Source organism: Aspergillus undulatus (genome assembly GCF_047715775.1).
Source record: "Aspergillus undulatus strain CBS 261.88 unplaced genomic scaffold BDV17scaffold_8, whole genome shotgun sequence".
In the NCBI taxonomy this organism is placed as follows: Eukaryota; Fungi; Ascomycota; class Eurotiomycetes; order Eurotiales; family Aspergillaceae; genus Aspergillus; species Aspergillus undulatus.
Genome location: NW_027396612.1, coordinates 24,125 through 45,522, shown reverse-complemented (window position 1 = coordinate 45,522; position 21,398 = coordinate 24,125). Strand labels below are relative to the sequence as shown.

The following is a 21,398-nucleotide window of genomic DNA, read 5'->3' as shown; positions in this document are numbered from 1 at the left end:
TTTGCCCCCGCAGTCTCTCTGTGCTCACTCAGTCATTGACGTGAACTCATCGACTCGCTCCAGCGGCAAAATATATTTCTGCACATTCTCACCGAGAAGCCCCGCTAAGGAAAATCTAGAATCCTCGGGATTCTGTTTCGCTCCCAACAGGTCTGTTTGGCTCAAAATCATAAGAGACCAGCTGTTGTCGAATTGGGAACGGCAACTTCCTGGGAATAAACTGGTCTGCCATACCATTTACCTAGCCCACGAAGCTGCCTCAGTTGATTAGTGTAAGGCGGTTGGGTTCGTGGCAGTCGTTCCGGATCAGGAGTGCCAGCAATCAGAAGCCCAAAATGGATATTAGATTATGGACGCAACCATACGTTCTGGTGTGTCTGTTTTTGAACAACTAATGACAAGCAATATTAGGTGCAGCCGAGTAAGCATGGAGCGCCGATGCCAGCCCTCGACAAGAGGAATAAGCGATGTTAGGAACAAACGCTCTTAGGAACTGCCTTCTATAGGCAACAACAGCAGCGATCGCGTTTAAATCTGGTACGTCTGTCCGTACTTCGAACCGCCCTGGAGTAGCCGAATAAACTCTTGCGCAACAAATTCCTCTGTAGACATGGTCAGCGCGCACGCAGTCTGTTAACTAGCAGGAGAGATCGTGGGAAATTACATACCAACCCTCTCACTTGGGTGCAACTCATCAAACCAGAAATATCTAGCCAATGGCCCCTCGCTGAAGACACAGCCCTCGCCGTCCACGCTGAATCCTCTTCGCAAAACCGGAAGATGTCCTTGGTTTCCGCAGGCGACTCCAGATACTCTTCGGGCGACTCGAGAATGTCGCTCATCAAGGTGTAGACGTAGAGGAACGAGAATGTTGCCCCGGGCCAGCGCTTCTCCAGCACTCCCTGGTAAGGAAGACCCTGTCGCAACATGGTATTGTTACTGGTCGCATACTGGGTCAGCGGCGTATTGAGCTTCATCGTGGAACGGCTTGTTTGGCTAGAATGGAGTGTCTGCAGCACCCCCCCCAGGGCTGATGAGAGGCGTGCGCTCCACAGGGAAAGTCGAGAAGACGACGAAGCGGCGACCCCCGGTTTTGTAGATTGCGTCGAAAACATGCTAGTTGCATTCGACAACTGAAGTGAGTGTCGTTCCGGGCTCATTCCCCTCCCTAAGGAGGCCGCCGAGTGCGAGCTCATTTGCACCGATCCATACGGTGTAAACCGTATGGTTTGCCGTTCTTCCAGCCGGGCCGTGAAGCTTGTCTTCGAACTCGAGGCCTGCAAAGAATGCAGGAAGCTGGTCGTCTAAGATCGCCGCAAAAGACTGGCCCTCAGGCAGGCCATCGGGACGAGCCTCGACAATACCTCGTGAGCAGCTAGAGCCGGAGATCGCGTAGTTCAAAGTATTGGCGGACATCTTTTGCGAGACGATGCATGGCCAGACGAGCCCGCCAGTTGCAGTTGCGTTGGCAATTGGGAGAAGGGTGTCCGCAGAGGGCAGTTGGGAGTCGTTGTTGAACATGTACTCAAGGCGGCCTTTGTCGGAAGCGCTGTCACCGAAGTTGACAATGTTGGCGATGGCACCCCGAGATTCGGGCTTGCATATGGCGGCGGCCAGAGAACTTCGGGCCAGGAGGGGTGCCGCAACGAGGGCACTAGAGACCGCCATTGCTAAAGACGGTAAGGAAAGGGAAAATGGATGATGAAATGATCGAAATCACTGCTTTGCTGCGGTTGCTGGTTAGGAGAGTTTCACCGTGGGCATCGCGGTTTTATATCCCAACTTGCCTTGTCCTATTCCCAGAAAGCTGTTAGGGCCATGATGCTGTGTTCGATACCAGTTGAGTGACTTGATATGAGTCAAGGATCGGCTGCGGTGGAGTTTAATGAAAGTTGGGACCCGAATTGGTCAAGTATGAGGCTCAGAGCCATACATTTGCCCGCAATACGAAGCATGGCCGTGGCGTTGTAAGGCTGAGGGGCTGAGATGTCTTGTATAGTTCTGGACCGACCCCCCCCCCCCCCCCCCCCGATCTGGGTGGGCAGATCCGGAAGACCCAGATCAAACAAGTCACTCTGTCTTTTGGCCCAGCCAGCAAAATGACACGCCCCGAGCCGTGGCCATGCTTGGCTCAGCTGAAGCACGGACTGCCAATTCAGGATCCACGAATGATCTCGTATCTCGATCGAGAGTCTAAATCCAAAAGAAAACCAACTTGCGGACGCTGCAGGACTTGGCTGCAGGCACTATTATCATCAGCTCGTGTACCAGTCAGGCCTATCATCCGGCTTCGCTCCATTGGGTCAGACACTCCGTACCAACAACGTTGAGGGGTTCAAACCGCAATGGGGAGCAACTTGCGTATCCTGCATTTCTTGGGTTGCAGAGGCTAATGCTGCAGTTTTTGCAGCAGCTACTACCGGTGATGCACTACCATTGTAGGACTTCGAGACGCCTCTAGCGGCTTAGCGCACAAGACATCGTTACTGGCTGTAATCAAGCACTGGCGAGAACTTCGTTGTTTAGGTGCCCTGACGCGTCTGTTGCCATTGACGCTGTAGCCGCCAACATGGAATCCCTGCGCAATTTTGGCGGAGGAGGAATCCAGTTTCTCCCATTCTACAACTTCGGCTTCAACATGAACCCGACAGCTTCGCCCTACACCGATTAGGAAGAGTACGCTTTTGGACCTCCTGCATTCAAGGAACTCTTCTTCGCGACACTCAACGCTAACCGAGCAGAACGGACTCGGCTTTACCTTCTTCATCGGTGCGACCCAGGGTCAAGGTGTCCCCTCGGAGCCCTCGACTCCCGGCCTTGCTGTGCATCTCGTATACGGAGAGACTACCATATCCGGAGGAGTGACACTCAATGGAACACTTCCTGTTGATGATCCCTCGGACCCTAATTTCCATCTCTCGGAGATCGGCACTTTCATGCATCCTCACGAGGACTTTGGCCCAAGGAAGCTGATCGGAGCTGTTGCGGCCGGTGTGGTTTCGGCCATTCCAGAGAGAGTCAGCGATCAGGGCGACGAGTCCTTTACTGTGACTATCGGCGAGGACAGCCTAGTGCATATCACGGAGCACGTTGTGGGCGATGGACAGCTCTTCTTGAACTCGACTGCCCCCAGCGACCACGAGGATTACACCATCTTTGCAATCTACGAGAGATACACCATTCAGCGTGCTGTTGATCCTGCGCTCGGTGCCACGACCCCGCGATACAGCCGCAGATGTATACGGACGCTACATTGCAAGAGTACGTCGGGTGGTTGACGTTGCGGTATAAACATCGCTCTGAAAAGCCACGGTCGCAGATTAGCAAGCAAACAGATGTGAATGAGGCGATATTCAGGGAAAAAAAGATACTCGTCTCACACTGTGAGATATAATAAAGAGGAAGAGGGTTGTTGAACGATAAATCGAGAGTTGGTTTTAAATTTTGTTTCTTCATGAGGGAAGACGATTGGATGGACAGGGTTGGGAATGCGGCGGCTATGAACGGCGATTTTATTCTTTTTTTTCTTCCAGATGTTGACGGCAATTTGATATTGAATGCATTTGGTTTGCTGAACCTGTAATATTAATGACCAGGCCACGAGTGAATCTGACCAGAAGACTAGAATCGGTCAAGGAGAGCCCCTTTTTGGAGCATGGGAACCGGTTCAGGGAGAGGTCCCCGGAGAAACTCGTCTGACTCTCAGCAAAGGCAGCTGAAACAATTGACAACTTCATCTATTTCGAGTGGGGATCGATATTTCTTGATATTTAAACGAGATGGGGTCTTGCTTAATGGTGCCGGGGGAGAGCAAGGTGAAACAGCAAGAGCCGGGTCTAGATTAACTGTCCCCATCGCGAGTGGATAACCCTAACAGACTTGACACAACCAAGCGCCAGTCACCAAGCTTTCCTTGGCTGTCACCGCGCAAGGCAAAGCATTGTGGAGTAGTTTGGTATAGATTGACCCTGACTCCTGACTGGGCTGCTCATAAAACAAGCACTGCTTCATACAAGTATAAAGTCTTCTTTCCTGTCGACCCTGCTTCTGTTTTGTTTCTCCATCATCGCACACTCTCTTTCCATCCACTTCTGTTGCTTCCCTTCAGTGTCCTGGCGACGCCACTTTCATTCATTACCAGCTTCAATCTCTACACTCTTTCGAAATGAAGACCGGCCTCGGACTCCTCGCTCTGGCAGCGGGCGCTCAGCTGGCCGCCGCTCACGCCACCGTCATGGCTGTCTGGATCAACGATGAAGACCAGGGCCTGGGCAATGGTGATGATGGCTACATTCGCTCTCCCCCCAACAACAACCCCGTCCAGGATGTCACGTCCACTGACATGACTTGCAATGTCAACGGCAAGACGGCTGCGGCAAAGACCCTCGAGGTCGCGGCCGGTGACAAGATTACCTTTGAATGGCACCACAATGGACGCTCGGACTCCGACGACATCATCGCCTCCTCCCACAAGGGTCCTGTCATGGTTTACATGGCGCCGACCGAGAAGGGCACTGCAGGTAACGGCTGGGTGAAGCTGTACGAGAACGGATACGACGCGTCTTCGGATACTTGGGCTGTCGACACCCTTATCGAAGACAAGGGCAAGCACTCTGTCATTGTTCCCGATGTTCCTGCTGGTAACTACCTCTTCCGTCCGGAGATTATAGCCCTTCACTCCGCCAGCTCCGAGGGTGGTGCCCAGTTCTACCTTGAATGTGTCCAGTTCAAGGTTACCTCTGATGGCTCTGAGACTCTACCCGAGGGTGTTTCCATCCCTGGTACTTACAAGGCCGACGACCCCGGTATTCTTATCAACATCTACAGCGGCCTCTCCGACTACGAGATCCCTGGGCCCGCTGTTTGGACTGGCTCTGCTGGCGGTGGCATGGGCACTGAGGTTTCTGGCTCTTCTGGTTCTTCTGGCTCTGCTTCCTCCGCTGCCGCTACCACCTCTGCTGCCGAGAAGACCGCTGTCTCCAGCGCTGCCCCTACCACCTCCGCCGCCGCTCCCACCACAACTGTCGCCGCCGTCCAAACCCAGACGCAAGCCCAGCCCACCTCCTTCGCTACCGCCGTGAAGCCCACCACCACCGCAGCCGCTGCCCCTACTTCCACTGTTGCTCCTGCTCCGTCTACCTCCAGCGGTGCCAGCACTGGTACCGGTTCCGTCCAGGAGTACCAGCAGTGCGGCGGCCTGAACTTCAAGGGTGCCACTGGCTGTGAAGCTGGTCTTACCTGCAAGCAGTGGAACCCCTACTACTTTCAATGCGTGAAGGCTTAAGTGGCTTCCATCGGTAGCCATTTTTTCTGCTTTGGTGGTGCATTAATAGAATTTCTTTTCGTGAATGGACTGGACTATTGGGGGAACGGGCTTGTTACCTATAAATTTGGTCACGCATGTATCTACCATAACAACTAAGTCCATGAACTCTCTCGCTTAATTAACACTTATCTTCTGTCGGTATCAAGCTTCTTTGGCCGGCCACCAGCAATCTGAATAGACTAGGCGACTCGGACGTACGGTTCCTTGGACTTCAGGGACTAGAACCCATGATGGTCTTTCTAAGCTTTTCTTAGTTGCAAGAAGTGTTTTCTAGACGATAAGTTTCAGACAGCCGCATGTTAATCTTATTCAGAAGATGCTAGAATGCTCACCTACAAAGCGGATGGTCAAATAAACTTGCTAAAACCATACGACGCACCCCTACCCATTCTCAACTCCAGATGACCAGCATAAAACTTCAATTGCTGAGAAATAACATCAACGTATACATCCCATCCCATTTCCGACGGCTTGCTCTTATTCCCTTCCTTATGGATATCCGACATATTCTGCCATAGACCTAGAAGGCTCGTTGAAGATCACCTCGGAGACACCGAGATACTCATATACATTAAGGAATGCAACATACCTGAGAATCTACGGTATTCCTCAAGCACTTATGGTCGTGGCGGCAGTCAAAGAGACTTTTGGCAGACTCATGCAGTTTAACAATTTGAGAAATGTGGACACCCAATCTCAGGGTCATTAAATGTCTAGTGTAAATTTCCTGTGCACTGCTTTCACTGGACACCGGCTGGACGCATAGGACGTTATGTAAAAGAGGTCCATACGGAGTTATCAAGGCGTTGAAGTCATGAGAGCTATTATTACCTCCGTCAAAGATCATACTTCCCTTTCTAAAACACTGCGCTGAAGACCTGGATGCTTTCCTCCTAACGACGGGAAAAGACACATATATCACCAACGACTCGCTTTTCTGGTCAAAACTCGAGGCCTCATGTTCCCCCGTCTAATCAAACAGACCCAGTAGAGCAGCACCAACGACCGTGAAGATCGGCGCGTACGACCAATGACCAGCTTGTCCATGCCCCCAAGTGTAACAAATGTATCCGTCCGCAAATGCAACGGCGCTTCCGGCCACCATCGTCCAGCCCGCAGATTGATTGGTGCCGAAAGCAGAGGCTATGTAGATGGCGAGCCCCCAGAAGATGTCGCGGACTCCGTAGACGTAGAGGAGGCTTTCCACCAACTGTTTCTCGGGAAGCGACTGAGGCATCTCCCACTCGAAGAATGACAAGGCATGTTCAGGACGGAGGAGCGCGTTGATTCCGAATCCGATCGCGATGAGGGAGAGGGCTTGAGTGCAAGCGCGGAGGGCGGGGTGCTGAGACAGGGGCATTGTGCTTGTGTGCCGTCGAAGTTAGTTAGAGCTAATGTTTCTTCACCGCACCTCTTACCTGACAGAATCAGGGATGCAGCTGGATAGATTGTGACTGAGAATGAGAGATGAAGAAGGCAAGAGGGGTGGTATTAGCAGGTCATTGTCAGCCTTCTAGGCGCCAGCCAGGGCAAGCCACCCACGTGACAACAAAGAACCGCGTCTGCCTGGCTTTGTTGCTTCGATCCTGCAATTGGCAATCTGCATTTGCCAGAGGGGGTTAAAATCCGGTGGCCAAGAGTCCGGCTTGCATGGTGCAACCGATATAACTTGGTAGTATGTTCCCCGGCGCCGAGCTGGTTCGCCCAATATATATATCTACAGCGGGGCGGGACATTATCAACTTGACGCAACTCGGTTGCCGCACACTGGATTATGAATTCCTATCTAGCTAGTCCAGTCCTGTGTAGAGACTGGAGACAGTGCAAGACGACCGATCTTGTCTACTCACGGAGTACACCTAGCTTAACACGTGACCACGACGCGTCGACGCGCAACAACAAAACAACAATATCCAATAAATATGAGTTTGGCGGCACAAAGGCCTCAGGCACTCTAATAATGTCTTTGCCTTGACTAATGGACAGTTTTCCATAGGAGAGACCGCTTGAAGGCCTTTGCTGCTTGCGCCGTCGCGGTCATCCGGGCAGGGCCAGGACTCCATAATATTACCATCATGAAGCTCTCCACGTTCGCACTCTTACCAGCCCGCCCTGCCTCCAGCGCCGTTGTCGCTCACCTGTTGAGCCAGTTACCCCTAAACCCAATTGTCTATCTGGCGCTGACCACATCAGAAAATCCGAAACCCTCCTGGTTTGCCGGTAGCCTGGTTTGGAGCGACGGCTCCTCTCGTCTCCCACAATTGTGAGCAGCTGCCCATGGCGTAAGCCCACTGCAAATGAAACCATGACAAGCGGAAAGACGCCACCATTCTGGAGTCCAGAGCCAACGATATATCTACAACCTGACGCTTGAACGTGGTGCCCAGTCGGCCTGCACATCCACGGCGTACGTTGTATTCTGCATTCATTTTTTTTTACGGCGATTGGCTAACAGTCATCCAGCTCACTCGCCAATAATCACACCGCTGGAGTTGCGCAGGCGCGCCCGCGCGTCGTGCTCTTGCATCTAGACGTATATCAGATTGATTGGCCTGATGGTTACAAGATATCGGCTTTTCCTTGGTTTCCTATTCCATGCCATGAGTAAGTTGCCAGAGCTTATCCTACGAGCAGGGCACTGCTAGCTAGTGACAGTGTTCACTTGTTAATTTCACGTGTCTGGTTGATTGGCTATATGACGATGAATGCAAAGCCCTTGTCGAGTCTGCGCTTGGATAGACTGAATACGTCAGGGGTCGCAGCGTCCAAGCCTACGCCACCTTCACACCTCCCTTCACCCCTTTAACAACACCACCTTCCTTCTCCTCAACGCCCGATCCCAGAACGCCCCGAACCCCTCTCCAGGCCATCTTCAACACATAAAGTCCCAGTGTGACAAAATTCAGCCACACAAGAACAGCAAGATAAACCAGTAGTTTCGGCGGAATCATCTTGAAGAGCTCTGTCGGATCGATACCGAGACCAGTCTTCTCTTGGAACTCATTTATCTCGGCGAGAGCTATTGTTGTCGAATCAAGATCATTCTCGATGTTGACATCGCTGTCCATCGCGTCGGCTTTCTCCACGAAGGCATCATTGTATATTGCTGCTGCGAACACACCGCCGAAGATCGTGACGAAAAACAGGATCACGGCTTTGTAGAGGAGTTCGTATAGCCATGATCCGGTTAGGAGGAGGAGAGTGAAAGATGCAGTGCGGGAGCGGGTATATGCAGTTGTGAGCAGGTGTGCGATGGAATTCTCGTCCTTTGGCTGCGAGGCAACGAGCAGGCGGCAGACGAGGAAAGCGAGAAGGGTAGTCGAGGCAACGATCTCAGTGAGTGTTCGGTCCTCGTTGAGCATGTCGAGTGCTGTGAAGCCCAGCACCGTGAGGGTCCATAGGGAGAGGAGGACGATGGAGAGGGGTTTCGTTATGCTGGAGAAGGCCATTCTGCTATTATGATTAGGGAGCCGGTGATACGAAAGGAAGTGGAATTGGAGCCGTGCAGGAGAGAAAACAAAGATTAAGGGGGTTTGCAGGGTTTTTGTTGACTGCAAAGCTCCAGGTTACCAGCAGCTGGGCCTATCAAGTAAGGTGTGGCTGCCTGCGATGGATCAGCAATCTGAAAAGGGTCTAGATTCTAGATCAAGCTCGCGAAGACTCACTGACCCACTGCTCAGCACAAATCAGAATTGCCAAATTGTCCGACCGCGAGCCTCATCTCGTGATCAGCAGGGCAGCCCGGACCGTTGAACGAGAAATCCTCCTGGCACCGTGCTGTATGCTCGCTTCGGGGAGGAAGGGAATATTATTTCCACCACAGCAGAGACCAATGCGAAGAAGTCAGATTCTACCAGTTGATACAGAAGTATAAGACCACGTGATCCCTAGTGGCTTGGCCACACACTACTCCAACTCCTGAGAACTCAACCCCTCATTGCATCCATCAATCAATCACTAGCGAAGGAATCAACAGACTATCGAAGAGAGCTCATCCCGGGCACGGTGCCCGGACGAGAGAGGCCTTGGCATCCGCTCCTTGCATGCATATTTCATAACACCAGTAAATACGACATTGTCGGCATATGGGCCTATGCTTGTGGGAATCTTTTGCGGTGCAATAGAAGTTGCCTTCGACCAAGGCTCATGTGCCCAAGACTGTGTCGGTATCGTGCTGACCATTGTTATCAACTTCAAAAGTGGTGCTCCGTTACCGATCCAAAACGGCCCCACCGTATGGAAGTCCATCGAGCCGACGTTGGCGCTCGTACGCACGAGCTCCCCGCCGGCGAGCGCGTTCAGTCACTGAACGGTCAACTTGGAGGCCCCTGGCGCTCGATCGGCCGTTTCCAAATCTTCTCTCTGCCATTGGTAAGTGGGCCTCTGGGAAAGGGCCGGGGCGGCCATTCATTCCGACGGAGGAGCCCCTCAATGACCCTTCTTTTGTTTGTGTGGGTTTGGAAGGGGCTAGACGAGAGGCTCCAAGAAGCTCCTGGGGACAAGGGGTCTTGCTGGTGGCGCACGTGGTGATGAGCTCGACCAGCTAGACCTGGGGATTGGAAGTCCCTCGAACGCAATCCTGCTCGCCCGGAGCGAGCGTCATGAAGACCACTTCATGCTCTTCAACGAGGAGTTTATCTTCCCAATGATTGGGACTCTGGGCTCGACTTCGCCGCTCGTCCGTAGTGATATGGTGTACTATGCGTCGACTGGAGGGTTGCGGTGTTCAGCGTTGGGAGCATCAACTGGAACAATTCTTTGGCTTGGGATGCGTACCAGAATGACATTGCCCAGATCACTGAGAATGTGATCCGGGAATCCCTTGCCCGTGGCGACAGACTTTGACGTTAAAGCCTTATTAATGATGAACTCATACTGTCATACGCGGGTCCGCTAGTTTAAGGCTGGTTACTTGTTGGAACTTGGTTAAGGCAATAGGCTATATGCTAAAGAAAACAAATCATGGAGATCTCTTTTATACCTTGAACATACGTACAGGAAATATATCTAGCAGGGTACATACTTTATATAATATGTATGAAGATTAGCGCTAGCTTCTTTTATGATTTTATTTATTATATATATTTTTGTTATCAGAACCATTTCTATGCATGCATAGCTACTCTATAGGCAAGCTATCAAGAAACCTATTTATTTATGCGCACTGTCAACGCGCCAAGGAACGACAGCTCAATGGTCGCAACTTGCCAGTCCGTATCGCGCACAGATGTCTAGATCGCGGCCTGGCTTCCTGCCCCGGCCCCAGTCTGGCTAGTGGCAAGCCTCTCCTTGTTTTCATTCGTAACAGGAACCGTTACCTCGCCCGTCTCCTCATCGGTAGCAACAATGGAGGCACCTTTGTCCGTTCCGACGGGGACGTGCTCCCTCATGGCCAACCAAGTCGGGTATACAGCCAGCCCTAGGATGTAATTGTTAGCATCGAACCACAGTAAGTATGCTCCTCGCATACTTCTTAAACAAACATACCAAGAAGAATCGTATTCACCGCCAACGGCACCCTCCCACCCTTCCAATTCCTCGTATTCAGGCCAAAACTAATCGCCTGCGCAAAACTCTCTTGCCCACGTAGGATCCCCGAAAACCGACTCAGCTCCGAGATATTATCCGTCTTCGTCGCCAGGAAGTAGTACAGCCAGTTCTGCAGCGCCTGCCGCGCAAAGTCCCACAGTAACAGCACAAAGAAGCCTTCAACAAACCCGGCGTCTACCCAGTTCCACGCCGGCGGGTTCACCGTGTACTTCTCCTGAATCACCCACCCGTATATCCACGCGATCACGTGCCATACGACGACCCAGGAGAAGCCATACTCAATTCGCTTCTTCACGGGGAGACCCTTGTAGTCGAGGAGTGTACTGATGAGTTGGGAGGAGAGGAGGGTCCCGAAGTTGCTCACGAAGCCGATTAGTGCGCGGGCGCGCACGCCAAAGTAGTATGTTTGGAAGTTGCCCGAGTACTGGTTGAAGTAGGCTGCCCAGAAAATAGGCAGGAGGAGGAGGATATCGCGCCGCATACTCGCCTTATACAGGGCGCGGAACTCGGCAATGAAGCTCGCCTCCGCACGCACAATCACCTTGCTCCCGTCGGCGCGTTGGACCTTTTCGGGCGGCGAGAGGAGGAGAGCTACTGGCGCGGCGACGCACTGCAGCGCCACGAAGATGAGGTACGTCTGCGCGTCAACTGCGCCTTTCTCTACCGCCGAGGCATCGTTGTTCAGCGCGAGCACGATCGCTCCGCCGACGAGCGGACCGCCTGTTCGGAACCACAGCCAGATGTTCATGTACCGGCCGCGTTTCCCGGGCTCTGGGTACCCGAGCGCGACGGCGCCTTCACTTGCCCAGAAGAGGCCTGCGGAGACACCGCATGTTACCGCGCCGAGGAGGACTAGCCACTCGTTTCCGTAGCGGTTGTTGGTGTACAGTCCGGCAGAGTACACGGGGTATCCGACCGCGCCGAGGAAGAGCGTCCAGGCGAGGCCGATGCGGTTGGCGATGGGCCCGCCGAACAGGCACAGGAAGCCCATTAGGCCGAAGACGAGGGCATTGGCCGCGTTGACGAGGTAGGGCTCCTGGGCGCCGCCGGCGCCGAGGGAGGACATCGCGTTCCAGAGGCCCGGAGCTAGGAAGCCTACCGCGCCGATGACGAAGGCGTTGAAGAGGGTTGTGCGGTACCATGTTCGCTGCATAGTGTTCCCAGGGTGGGCATTCTCGGGTTGGGCCTCCGTGGTGGAGGAGGCGGATGGTTCGCCCATTGTGCTGGGTACAGACTTCAAGAAGTTGGGAGGGAGGGCGATGAAGAGTCTGGCTGCGCTCAAACGTCTCTCCATTCCTTTATAACTTTTTATATCGATCACGCCAGAGCGGTTCGCCCCGCCTGGTTGCACCCGGATATAACTCTATGCCATCGTGGTGGGCGATTGCGCCATCGGCCAAGTGAAAAGTTGGAGGCGCCAGCACCCCGACTGTGTGTGCTCTCTTTCCAGCACCTGTTGTCACTGCGTGGTAAACTCAGCGTGGCATCGAGCCAGCTCGATATCCATGTCCCAAGTTTTCCTGTCGACTTTACTCGCCAGCGCCGAATCTTTGGTCAGCCTCGCTGTGGATGTGCGCGCTGGTCAAAGCGCCAACTTTTTGTTGTAAGGGTTTCCGTTTCTGTCGGCCGGGATAAGGATCGCTTTCGCCGCCAAGAACACTTATTCCGACAGATCCCATATAGATTAACATTACATATTTGTCCTCCAAACCATCGTTTCCTGACTCAGAGCGGAGGAATTGCGTGGTGGTATACAAAGGAGGTTTTGTACTACTCTGCCGAGCTTGCGAGACTGGAAGTATAGTAAGCCACTGCTCTTTAAGGATATCTCATGACTTACAATATACTTTTGCGAATAATACATTTGAGTATGCGTGGCACGTGAAGCTGATTGATATCAAGGCTTATATTACCTCATATGTATCTCTCTGTTGACAGAGATAAAGTAATTATATCTAAGGAGCTTTTTGACTTTGCCTAGAGTTCTAATAACTTGAATATATAAGGAACTAATAGAATAGTTAGTTAGGGTAGTAAAAGCAGCGCCATGGCACAAACTCTCAGTAAAAAAAATTGTCGCTACCTCTTATATTCTAACCGCTCATAGAGACAGCTGGCAGCTTCTACCGTGTATAACACTCCTAGCTGCAGCTCTCGAAGGCAACCAGGACCTCCTTTTAAGATATATACTATTATCTGTCTATAAACTTTGGTTCAATATCCTTAAAGCTCACAATGTGAGCTAGCGTGATTAAAACACGTTTTTTGTAACTGGTAACAAGCTTGTACCATTGTACATCGACATTGCGTTCTTGCACGTGTTTTGAATAGCTCTCGAGAGTCTAACAAGCATTAGACTGAATTGCCCGAATAGGAGATTTGGAGAAAGAATCGTGTCCAAGTAGTAAATATCACGATCGTCGCGGGTCATGATCCCGAACGCGACGAGCGACGGGGCCGGCGGAGTCGACAGGCGCGAGGCAATTAGTCAGCAAGAGCGACAGAGTCGCGTGTATTCTGCCGAAGCGCTGACCGCTTGCCTGTCCAGGCTAGTCTTTTCTTGCGAAGGGCCTTCCGCATGTTTCGACTCCGAACCTCTCCGAATTTCGTCGCGCTTCGAACTCCGTACATAGAGCGCCAGATAGATTAATACAAGGCTTCTGATTGGCTCACCGTCTTAATCCTAACATTCTCTCATATAGTTTTTTGTTGTAGATCTCCCGTCTGAGCCGGTTCATAAAAGACATTAATCACCGTTTCTGCGGCTCTATATGCATACCTGCCTACAGTATCATCCTTCCTGAATCAATCTAGTTCGGCGTGATTGACCAACCATGAGTGAGCGGTTTGGCTCGGAGTTCGGCGAGCGAACCTATAGGCCGGATTATGGCGAAGTACAACCATACATCCGGCAGGGGTTACGCAACGCCTTACCTGCAGAAACATGTCTTTATCGGGGACTCGATGTCCAGAAGATGTTCCCACAAAGCGGGCCCCTTTCGTCGGCGTTCAAAGCGATTTGCGGCCCCACGCCTCTTAACTTCTCTTTTGGGTTAGGACTGTGATGCCTTGCACAGTTGATCCACAACGTCTACCAACCAGAGACAATAGAGAAAGAGCTTGAAGAGCTTGGAGAGATTCACAACCACGCGGGCTAAACTCCCTTTTTGAGCTCGAGGGTGTCGAGCCTATCTAGCTTTGGAATATGGGTTCCTGGTTGCTCTATAAGACAGGGTCCAACTGCCCTTCAAGTGGACCATTGATTGTTCAAGATCTGGGAGCGAAATTCACTTTACTCTACATCAGTTATTTTGACCGAGGGTCCTCGGCACAATGACGATAGGCCCAGCCCCAGCTCTCCACGAGCCGAGCACGGACGAAAATGCCAGAGACCAATACCCTGAAGGTGGTCTCAAGGCGTGGTCTGTCGTGCTCGGGGCATGGTGCGCTATGATTCCCTCCATGGGGCTTCTAAACAGCCTGGGCACTTTACAGGCCTGGATGAGTACCCATCAGTTACAGGGCTACTCGGAATCGAGCATCGGCTGGGTCTTCGGAACATATACTTTTTTTCTCTTCGTTGGAGGCGCCCAGTTTGGTAAGAGAGAGAGGCCCCCGAGCCCCGTTCTGGCGCATTGCAGCGTCTAACAAGCTAATGCTTAGGTGCCGTCCTGGATGCCTACGGGCCTTTGTACGTTATCGTCCCTGGATCTGTCGGCATGGTCCTTTCTTTGATCTTCCTCAGTCTCAGCGATGGTATGTAAATATAGAACATGATTCGCCGAGACCTCTATTAACGTCGGACATCAGAATACTATCAAATCTTCCTATCTTTCAGCGTTCTCGGCGGTATCTCAGCCAGCACATTGTTCACACCCCCTGTCGCGGCCGTCGGGCATTGGTTCAACAAACGTCGTGGCTGGGCAACAGGAATTGCATGCACAGCTGGTGGTCTAGGAGGTGTGATATTCCCCCTGGTCATAATGTACGCCGCGCCTGCAGTTGGCTTCGGGTGGGCGATCCGCATCATCGCACTCATCAGTGCCGTGCTATGTTCCATTGCGTGCCTCACAGTTCGCACTAGACTGCCGCCAGAGAAGTCCCACTCCTTCGTTGATTTCAGAGCTCTGTCAGATAAGAAGTACGGCTCGGCGACCCTGGGTGTGTTCCTCGTCGAGTTCGCCGTCTTCGTGCCCATCACGTACATTACCTCCTACGCGCTCAACGCCGGCTTCAGCGAAACCATCTCCTACGCCGTCGTTGTCTTTTTGAACCTGGGCGCGGTCTTTGGACGCTTTCTACCGGGCCTCGTGGCTGATCGCTTAGGCCGGTTCAATGTGATGACCGTGAACTGCATGATGTGCGCCCTCTTAACCCTGGTCCTCTGGCTTTGCGGAGACTTGATCGCGCCCAGCAATTTAGGAATCGTCATCACCTATGCCGTGTTTTTCGGGTTTTGGAGTGGAGCAGCAATCAGCCTGGCGCCTGTGTGTATATCGCAGGTTTGCGAGATCCAGGATTATGGAAAGCGTGTAGGGACGATCTGGACACTTGTGAGCTTTGGGACACTCATCGCCATTCCCATTGCGGGGGCTATACAGCAGCGTGACAAGGGGCAGTATGGGGGATTAATTGTCTTTGGAGGCGTCCTCTATTTCTCTGCCACTGTCGCTTTTCTGGTTTCGAGGGGGATTTGCCAGGGTTGGTCGATTAAGACCAGGTTCTAGGATTATCCACAGGTCGAATTTCGTTAATTGTTGAACCTAAAGTGGCGATGACATGCCACTTCTATCGTGAGCTGCGAGTGGCCGGCTCAAATAAGGTGATTCCCAAGGCGTCTGATGAGTTTTGGAGATGTAAGGCCCTTATACCAGGTCTCTGCACTGGTGCACTTCTTCTAAGTAAAGTTATCAAAGCTACATAGACGGTCACATTCAGAGATCTACATAGTACTTCGGCTGATTTTATGAATAAAATTGCTGTCACCATTGATCCACACAGCAAAGGCTTCATAAATCTGATATTACGGTAAATGTATACTCAAAAAAAATGACTACTTTGACTAGAAGCTGCAAAACTTGCGCGTGATGCCCTGCTACAGCATTTACAGACGAATATACCTCACTCCAGTATGGAGTTTAACACCCAAAGTCCCACTGCCACTGCCGTTCTCGATGATGCCAGTCAATCAGGAGGTCAACTCGAGTTCAATATCTCGGGTCCCAACTCTGACTGGTCTTTTTGTACCTAGCGAAGTACTTCCACCACTATTCCTGCGACCATTTACAACTTTCCAGCCATTTTCTGTACAACCTTACCGCAAATACCCGAGTAAGAGAGTACGATTTATTAAGTCAGAATATTTTCACCGCAGCATCACCACCTAGTTGCAGTTCGGGGTCTGTGTAAGGCCCAGGCAAGATCGGTGTTGCCCTACGGGGTTCAAGCAGCGCGGTGTATCCACTGTCCACGAGGCGCAGATGCCTACGCAGACCATCACGACAAGACTGCAACAATCAAAATCTCATATAAGCGCTAGGATAGGATAATCTACCGCCTTGCTGTCCGCCTTGCCTAGATATACATATTTTTCTACAATAGCAGTGTACATGGCTTGCTTTATCTCCCTGGTACTACTAGGTATTTATCAGAGTATCGGGAACTGTCAGCCAATCAACCTATAGAGAATCAATCGCCGGATTTTGCGGAGACGGAGAACAAGCCACCTGACCCAAAGGGGTCTTAGGCGGGTGTTGTCTCAATAGTTCTTAGCTACTCATCATCATCAACAAGAACACGAATATGAATAGTAAACCTGGACTTCTACCTTTGGAACTCTCAATACCCACCCACATTACAGTTGCGCAGAGATTACTATTGACGCAGTTTCGGTAGGTCCCCGGTTTCACCGGACGCCCGCCTCCTGGCGACCCGGTTTCTGTGTATACCTACCAAGATATATATATATATATATATAGCTACATGTATAAATCTATACTAATCATACTAACTCCTTCCAATATACCTGTATTAGAACAAACCTGGAGAAAGTGAATCAAGTTAACTAATAATAAAAAAACCTCTGCTGCACAACGAGGACTTGAGATTTTGTCCTTTTTCAACGGGTTTATCGCGAATTGAATCCTCCCGTCTTGCTCTACCAAGTTTCGAGATGATAGCTGTTGTTTTGGTGGCATGGTTGTTGCTTGAATAGATACAGTTACTAAACGCGTGGACTTTTTGACAAGGTGGCCGACTCGGGTGAGAATTACGTTATAGCCACAAAATAAACATCACAATACTGGTCAATTCACGGGTGCGGACAACCTTAATACTAAGGTAGCTATACCGGGAGATGATCATCAATTACATCAAACTACGACTTGATTCAGGATTAAAGGAGACACGTTCAAGACACCAAGAAGTATCATAAGCTTTCTAAATGCAGTCGTCACAACGAGCGTCCTGAATAATGGTCAGCGGGACCTTTTATCAAGTTCCAGGAGGGTTGACATTCCACGCTCATGGACGACGCGTAATATGTTCCTGGTCTAGTTACGGGGGCACAGGGGCACAAGGGCATCGTTCGGGGGTCCAGCTGTTGGGCCCAAAGGCGCAGCTGCTAGTAATGCATGTTGTATTTAGCAAAATATGCTAGGCTTATATCCCCTTCGTACTTCATATCAGATAGCGCAGTTTTCTACCGTCACGGCCAGTGCGTCTAGTATCGCAGGACCTACAGAACCAAAGTGAATCACCTGGGATATTAAATCTTGAATGATCAATCTAACATTCGTGCCATATTACTCAACATCAAGCCGAGCCCCGAATGTATAGGGCACTCGAAACAATCGCTCTTCATCCGCTGCGGCCACCCTCTCCCCCCGTCGGGACGTTCCCCAGCCAGATTGCACTTTCCCCCCACCGGCGAATTCGGCAGTCTTCAGGGCGGCGATGATCGGATCGATAACGGGGAGACCAACCTCTCCCTGGATCTTCTCATGATACCCGCTCTCCGCCGTGCATCCTAGAATAATCGCCTCTGCTCCATCTTTCTCGACGGCCACTTTCGACTGCGCAATGATCCTGTCACATGTTTCGTCGGGGTAATTGAGCATCTCCTCGACTCCCATCTCAATCGCCCGGAACGAGACAGCGTCCGTGTGGTGCCCGTACCCACGCAAGAGCCGAATTGTTGCGTATTTCCAAAACTCATACCCGATAATGACCGTGTATCGGCTGGCGAGCCGGGAAGCCGTTTCGAAGGATGACTGACAAGGCCCAACCACGAGCATATCCCCGGCGACTTGTCGCGCGGCTTGCAAGGCCGGGTCATTGAAACAGTCGATAATCAATGCATTGTAACCTTCTTTGCTCGCCTGATAGGTTGCTCGGATAATATCGCGGGCGACCAAAGCTTCATCGGATTGCGTCTCTAGACTGTTGATCGGTCCGACGGAAGGGTTAAGTGTCGTGACGGTTAAGTGAGTGCTGGGATCCTTCCAGGATTTGAGGGTGGCGGGATCATAGTCGGCTTCTGGGGAAGGTAGGGGGATTAAGAGCATGATTTTCATGTTTTAAGGCGGTCTCGATTCCATTTTGTCCAAGGGGCCAGGAAGGGATAAGCACCACGGGGGGGAATGGGCGGACAGCGAAGGATTGAAATAGTGAAAGTTGGCTGATGTTACCTGAGCATCAGACGTCAGGTGCAGTCGGCAGGTTGACAATGATAAACTTGTTACCGCTAGTATTTCATCCAGCCAATCCCTTAGCTTGCTAAGGATTAGCTTACATTGGCTTTCGCAACTCTAGTAGGCCTTATGGGCGGTTGTAAATTATGGCACTATTTCCTACCCTACCCTGGCCTTTCTCACTCCTTTCTTTCCTCCAAAGTGGCCTGCAGTGGTCTCCCATTGAATCGGATGGAAAAGTACTCGTTCCACTCGAAATCCTCAACGCTGTATACAACACATCAGCCTCTGTAAATGTAAATAAGGAAGGTGACTCAAGCAAAGACCCAAGGGCTCCCTACCTGTTATTGCAAGACACAAGCTTGAACCTACGAAAAACAGTGGCAAACGCAGCCAGTATCTCCATCTTGGCAAGCCTTTCCCCCCTCTATGTTACTTACAGTTCTACTACACTTCGGGGCGCACTGAAAACTTACTGAATTGCAGGACATGCCCTTCGGCCCCTAGCGAAGACCACGATGGAGCTGGAGTGGTCATTTTCGTTATTTAACCATCTCTCCGGTTTGAACTTCTCCGGCTCGGGGAATATCTCTGGGTCCATGTGGACGTTATACGTTGATGCAGTGACGACCGTCTTTTTTAAACATTAGAGACCGCCTTTGGACTTCTTGGTATATGGTGAGCGGACTAGGGTGCCAACAGGACGCAACTTACCCCCGGCGGAACAAAATGCCTATCGATCGTCGCGCCTTGCGATCCGACCAGTCGTGGAGGCCCATTAATAGGTCCATGCGTAAGCGGCATGCTCTCCTTCATGAGTGCATTCTTTATCGGGTAAAAGAAAAGAAAACAAGCTATTAGACTCCAAACTACGACAATGCCAAACAGGGAAGAAGTACTCACGAGGCACTGGCACTGGGAGGAGAGCACTTCGTATGGCGGCACTGGGTCGCTTACATCCAGCCAGACTGATTTAAGTTCCTTGTACAGTGTCTCCTGTAGTTCCATGTCTCGAGATACGTGGAATGTGCCATATGGTAGCAAGTTTGCCATATCATTAATGCCGCCCCACATCGTCACCTCCGCTTCTGCGATGACGACAACGTCGGGATAGCGAGTCGTAAAGTGGGATTTCGGATCGAGGTGCGCGTTTAGGAGGCGCTGGGCGAAAGCGTATTTATTCTTCGGAGTCGATGGGTCCTTTTCATGGTCCAGCAACGCGGTTATGATCTTATTTTGTATAAGAGAGTATTAGAATAGATGCAGGACAAGCTGAGGGTTAGCTGCTTAAATGGTGGGTTGTGGCCTACCTCTCGCACCTGATATATCCCCTCGAACGCATCGGTAAACTTGTTGATGAGCTTAGGGGGGATCCTGGCTATGCATGCTGAGATATTTGGGAAGTTACTATCCAGTAGGAAGGCCCAGTTGACGCCGTTGGCTGTCGCGACGGTGAATGGATCGTTGAAGTCCCCGCTGGCAAGACCTCTGTATTGCTTTGGAGTATTGCTGAATATAAACTCGCTGACGATTGCCAGGACGAGAGAATGATAGCCAAGTGCAAGGTTCGAGGGGCGACCAGCCCGAGCGTTACTAGAGAGGAGCTGGCTAAATCGCTCTACCTACCACAAAGTAAGCGCTGCACGGGTGCTAAGAGGAAACCTGGGAAAACATGGGCATAGTACATTTCTCTGAATTGTGAGTTCGAATCTTTCAAAATGCGCTTTGGTGAATAGCGACGCTACAGCGCGATACCGCTCTCTGTGCCGGATCGGGTCGCCAATTGTGAAGAAGGTCTCCGCACCAAAGGCTCCAATGGAGGCATAGGCGGTAGGATCCTTGATGCCGTCGAATTTGCTGGAAAAGATGTCATGATATGCTGCGGGGGTGCAGAATCGGAGCTTTGATATCTTGGTAAGAAAGGAGACGCTACATGCACATCTATCCGCGGGGATCAATGTATACCTCATTGGGAGAACTGCGAATCACAGGTCCTGCTCGAAGTCAGATTTTAGCGGTTCATTAGGCTGATGCAGACTGGAGTATTACCGTATATCTCGTGCAATTTGGTTGCCTAACGCAGGAGCTTCCCGTCTTTCCAACACTCGTAGTAAGCTCGATACAGCGGTGAGACTGCGGCCAGCCGCGGACCGGGGAATTTCGCCAGAGGGTGGAAATAATATCGGTGAACAATAACCACCACTCGGTATGCAAGAAAAAGGAGGGAAAGTAACAGTAGGATTTCATGAATCCCAAACGCACCAGGCAAGAACTCCATGCTGTTCTTTCTCTTGTGCAATATGGCCTTGGAGTCCAGTCGACCACGTTGGCCGGACGTTCGAGCAATATACCAGAGCTCTTTGCATAATGGTTTAAATGACATCAGAGCCCAAGGTATGCTGCAGAGAAAGCGAGTGATGTATGATAAGTCGAAAATGTGGTGATGTTGTATGTTACGGCCCCCATAGTTACACCACCAGATGAACCCCGGTACGGGGTTGTGCTGCCTCTTCAAACTCCGCATGCGGCACCCACTCGGGCACCGCGAATTGTATTAACATTCTCCATCAAAAGACTCTGGGGAATTTCGCTGACGAGTACACCTTCCCTGCCAAAGCATGAGCCATGGTGAACAGGACTGGTACATGTAACCTTCCTATGAAGAAAGTAGGGCATTGTTCTGGTCGGTTTTCTTCATGATGTCAAGGTGCCTTGGGTAGACATTTCGGTATCATTAGGAGAATCTTAAACCGTTGCGATACCAGCACCATAGAATGCCCTCGGTTGTAAACATAACTCGGGACCTTGGGCCGTTTCATGTGGATCCATAT

General features: G+C 51.3%; 10 protein-coding genes across 10 annotated transcripts; 3 read left to right on the top strand and 7 right to left on the bottom strand.

The window, feature by feature from the left end:
- Positions 1 to 528: 528 nt before the first annotated feature.
- On the bottom strand, positions 529 to 977 carry BDV17DRAFT_288347 (uncharacterized protein; the record flags this gene model as incomplete). Its single annotated transcript, XM_073761371.1, has 2 exons — positions 529 to 602; positions 701 to 977. 2 exons carry the CDS (start codon positions 975 to 977, stop codon positions 529 to 531), a joined length of 351 nt encoding a protein of 116 aa, XP_073618595.1.
- A 139-nt stretch (positions 978 to 1,116) lies between these two features.
- BDV17DRAFT_288346 (uncharacterized protein) lies at positions 1,117 to 1,668 on the bottom strand (the record flags this gene model as incomplete). Its single annotated transcript, XM_073761370.1, has 1 exon — positions 1,117 to 1,668. One exon carries the CDS (start codon positions 1,666 to 1,668, stop codon positions 1,117 to 1,119), a length of 552 nt encoding a protein of 183 aa, XP_073618594.1.
- A 901-nt stretch (positions 1,669 to 2,569) lies between these two features.
- On the top strand, positions 2,570 to 3,278 carry BDV17DRAFT_288345 (uncharacterized protein; the record flags this gene model as incomplete). Its single annotated transcript, XM_073761369.1, has 2 exons — positions 2,570 to 2,607; positions 2,672 to 3,278. The coding sequence occupies 2 exons, from the start codon at positions 2,570 to 2,572 to the stop codon at positions 3,276 to 3,278; spliced, it is 645 nt and encodes a 214-aa protein (XP_073618593.1).
- Positions 3,279 to 4,165: 887 nt separating this feature from the next.
- Positions 4,166 to 5,284, top strand: BDV17DRAFT_301428 (glycosyl hydrolase family 61-domain-containing protein; the record flags this gene model as incomplete). Its single annotated transcript, XM_073764255.1, has 1 exon — positions 4,166 to 5,284. The coding sequence occupies one exon, from the start codon at positions 4,166 to 4,168 to the stop codon at positions 5,282 to 5,284; it is 1,119 nt and encodes a 372-aa protein (XP_073618592.1).
- A 325-nt stretch (positions 5,285 to 5,609) lies between these two features.
- BDV17DRAFT_255298 (DUF4267 domain-containing protein) lies at positions 5,610 to 6,782 on the bottom strand. The gene has a single exon (XM_073756911.1). The coding sequence runs from the start codon at positions 6,684 to 6,686 to the stop codon at positions 6,297 to 6,299; it is 390 nt and encodes a 129-aa protein (XP_073618591.1). The 5' UTR covers positions 6,687 to 6,782; the 3' UTR covers positions 5,610 to 6,296.
- Positions 6,783 to 8,015: 1,233 nt separating this feature from the next.
- BDV17DRAFT_226476 (uncharacterized protein) lies at positions 8,016 to 9,154 on the bottom strand. Its single transcript, XM_073755712.1, has 2 exons — positions 8,992 to 9,154; positions 8,016 to 8,930 (listed from the first exon to the last, which is right to left on the bottom strand). Exon 2 carries the CDS (start codon positions 8,773 to 8,775, stop codon positions 8,098 to 8,100), a length of 678 nt encoding a protein of 225 aa, XP_073618590.1. The 5' UTR covers positions 8,776 to 8,930; positions 8,992 to 9,154; the 3' UTR covers positions 8,016 to 8,097.
- Positions 9,155 to 10,557: 1,403 nt separating this feature from the next.
- On the bottom strand, positions 10,558 to 12,095 carry BDV17DRAFT_288341 (MFS general substrate transporter; the record flags this gene model as incomplete). Its single annotated transcript, XM_073761368.1, has 2 exons — positions 10,558 to 10,745; positions 10,814 to 12,095. The coding sequence occupies 2 exons, from the start codon at positions 12,093 to 12,095 to the stop codon at positions 10,558 to 10,560; spliced, it is 1,470 nt and encodes a 489-aa protein (XP_073618589.1).
- Positions 12,096 to 13,853: 1,758 nt separating this feature from the next.
- On the top strand, positions 13,854 to 15,803 carry BDV17DRAFT_255290 (major facilitator superfamily domain-containing protein). Its single transcript, XM_073756910.1, has 3 exons — positions 13,854 to 14,474; positions 14,540 to 14,632; positions 14,687 to 15,803. Exons 1-3 carry the CDS (start codon positions 14,210 to 14,212, stop codon positions 15,601 to 15,603), a joined length of 1,275 nt encoding a protein of 424 aa, XP_073618588.1. The 5' UTR covers positions 13,854 to 14,209; the 3' UTR covers positions 15,604 to 15,803.
- Positions 15,804 to 17,621: 1,818 nt separating this feature from the next.
- On the bottom strand, positions 17,622 to 18,538 carry BDV17DRAFT_255288 (aspartate/glutamate racemase family protein). Its single transcript, XM_073756909.1, has one exon. The coding sequence runs from the start codon at positions 18,448 to 18,450 to the stop codon at positions 17,680 to 17,682; it is 771 nt and encodes a 256-aa protein (XP_073618587.1). The 5' UTR covers positions 18,451 to 18,538; the 3' UTR covers positions 17,622 to 17,679.
- A 501-nt stretch (positions 18,539 to 19,039) lies between these two features.
- Positions 19,040 to 20,537, bottom strand: BDV17DRAFT_288338 (cytochrome P450; the record flags this gene model as incomplete). Its single annotated transcript, XM_073761367.1, has 5 exons — positions 19,040 to 19,201; positions 19,282 to 19,392; positions 19,471 to 19,797; positions 19,878 to 20,189; positions 20,253 to 20,537. The coding sequence occupies 5 exons, from the start codon at positions 20,535 to 20,537 to the stop codon at positions 19,040 to 19,042; spliced, it is 1,197 nt and encodes a 398-aa protein (XP_073618586.1).
- Between the last annotated feature and the right edge of the window lie 861 nt (positions 20,538 to 21,398).

Coding starts and splice junctions, on each gene's coding strand:
- BDV17DRAFT_255290 (XM_073756910.1), top strand. CDS start 14,210: ATGACGATAGGCCCAGCCCCAGCTCTCCACGAGCCGAGCACGGACGAA. Junction 14,475..14,539: donor CGTTGGAGGCGCCCAGTTTG/GTAAGAGAGAGA, acceptor GCTAATGCTTAG/GTGCCGTCCTGGATGCCTAC. Junction 14,633..14,686: donor CTTCCTCAGTCTCAGCGATG/GTATGTAAATAT, acceptor GTCGGACATCAG/AATACTATCAAATCTTCCTA.
- BDV17DRAFT_255288 (XM_073756909.1), bottom strand. CDS start 18,450: ATGAAAATCATGCTCTTAATCCCCCTACCTTCCCCAGAAGCCGACTAT.
- BDV17DRAFT_226476 (XM_073755712.1), bottom strand. CDS start 8,775: ATGGCCTTCTCCAGCATAACGAAACCCCTCTCCATCGTCCTCCTCTCC.
- BDV17DRAFT_255298 (XM_073756911.1), bottom strand. CDS start 6,686: ATGCCCCTGTCTCAGCACCCCGCCCTCCGCGCTTGCACTCAAGCCCTC.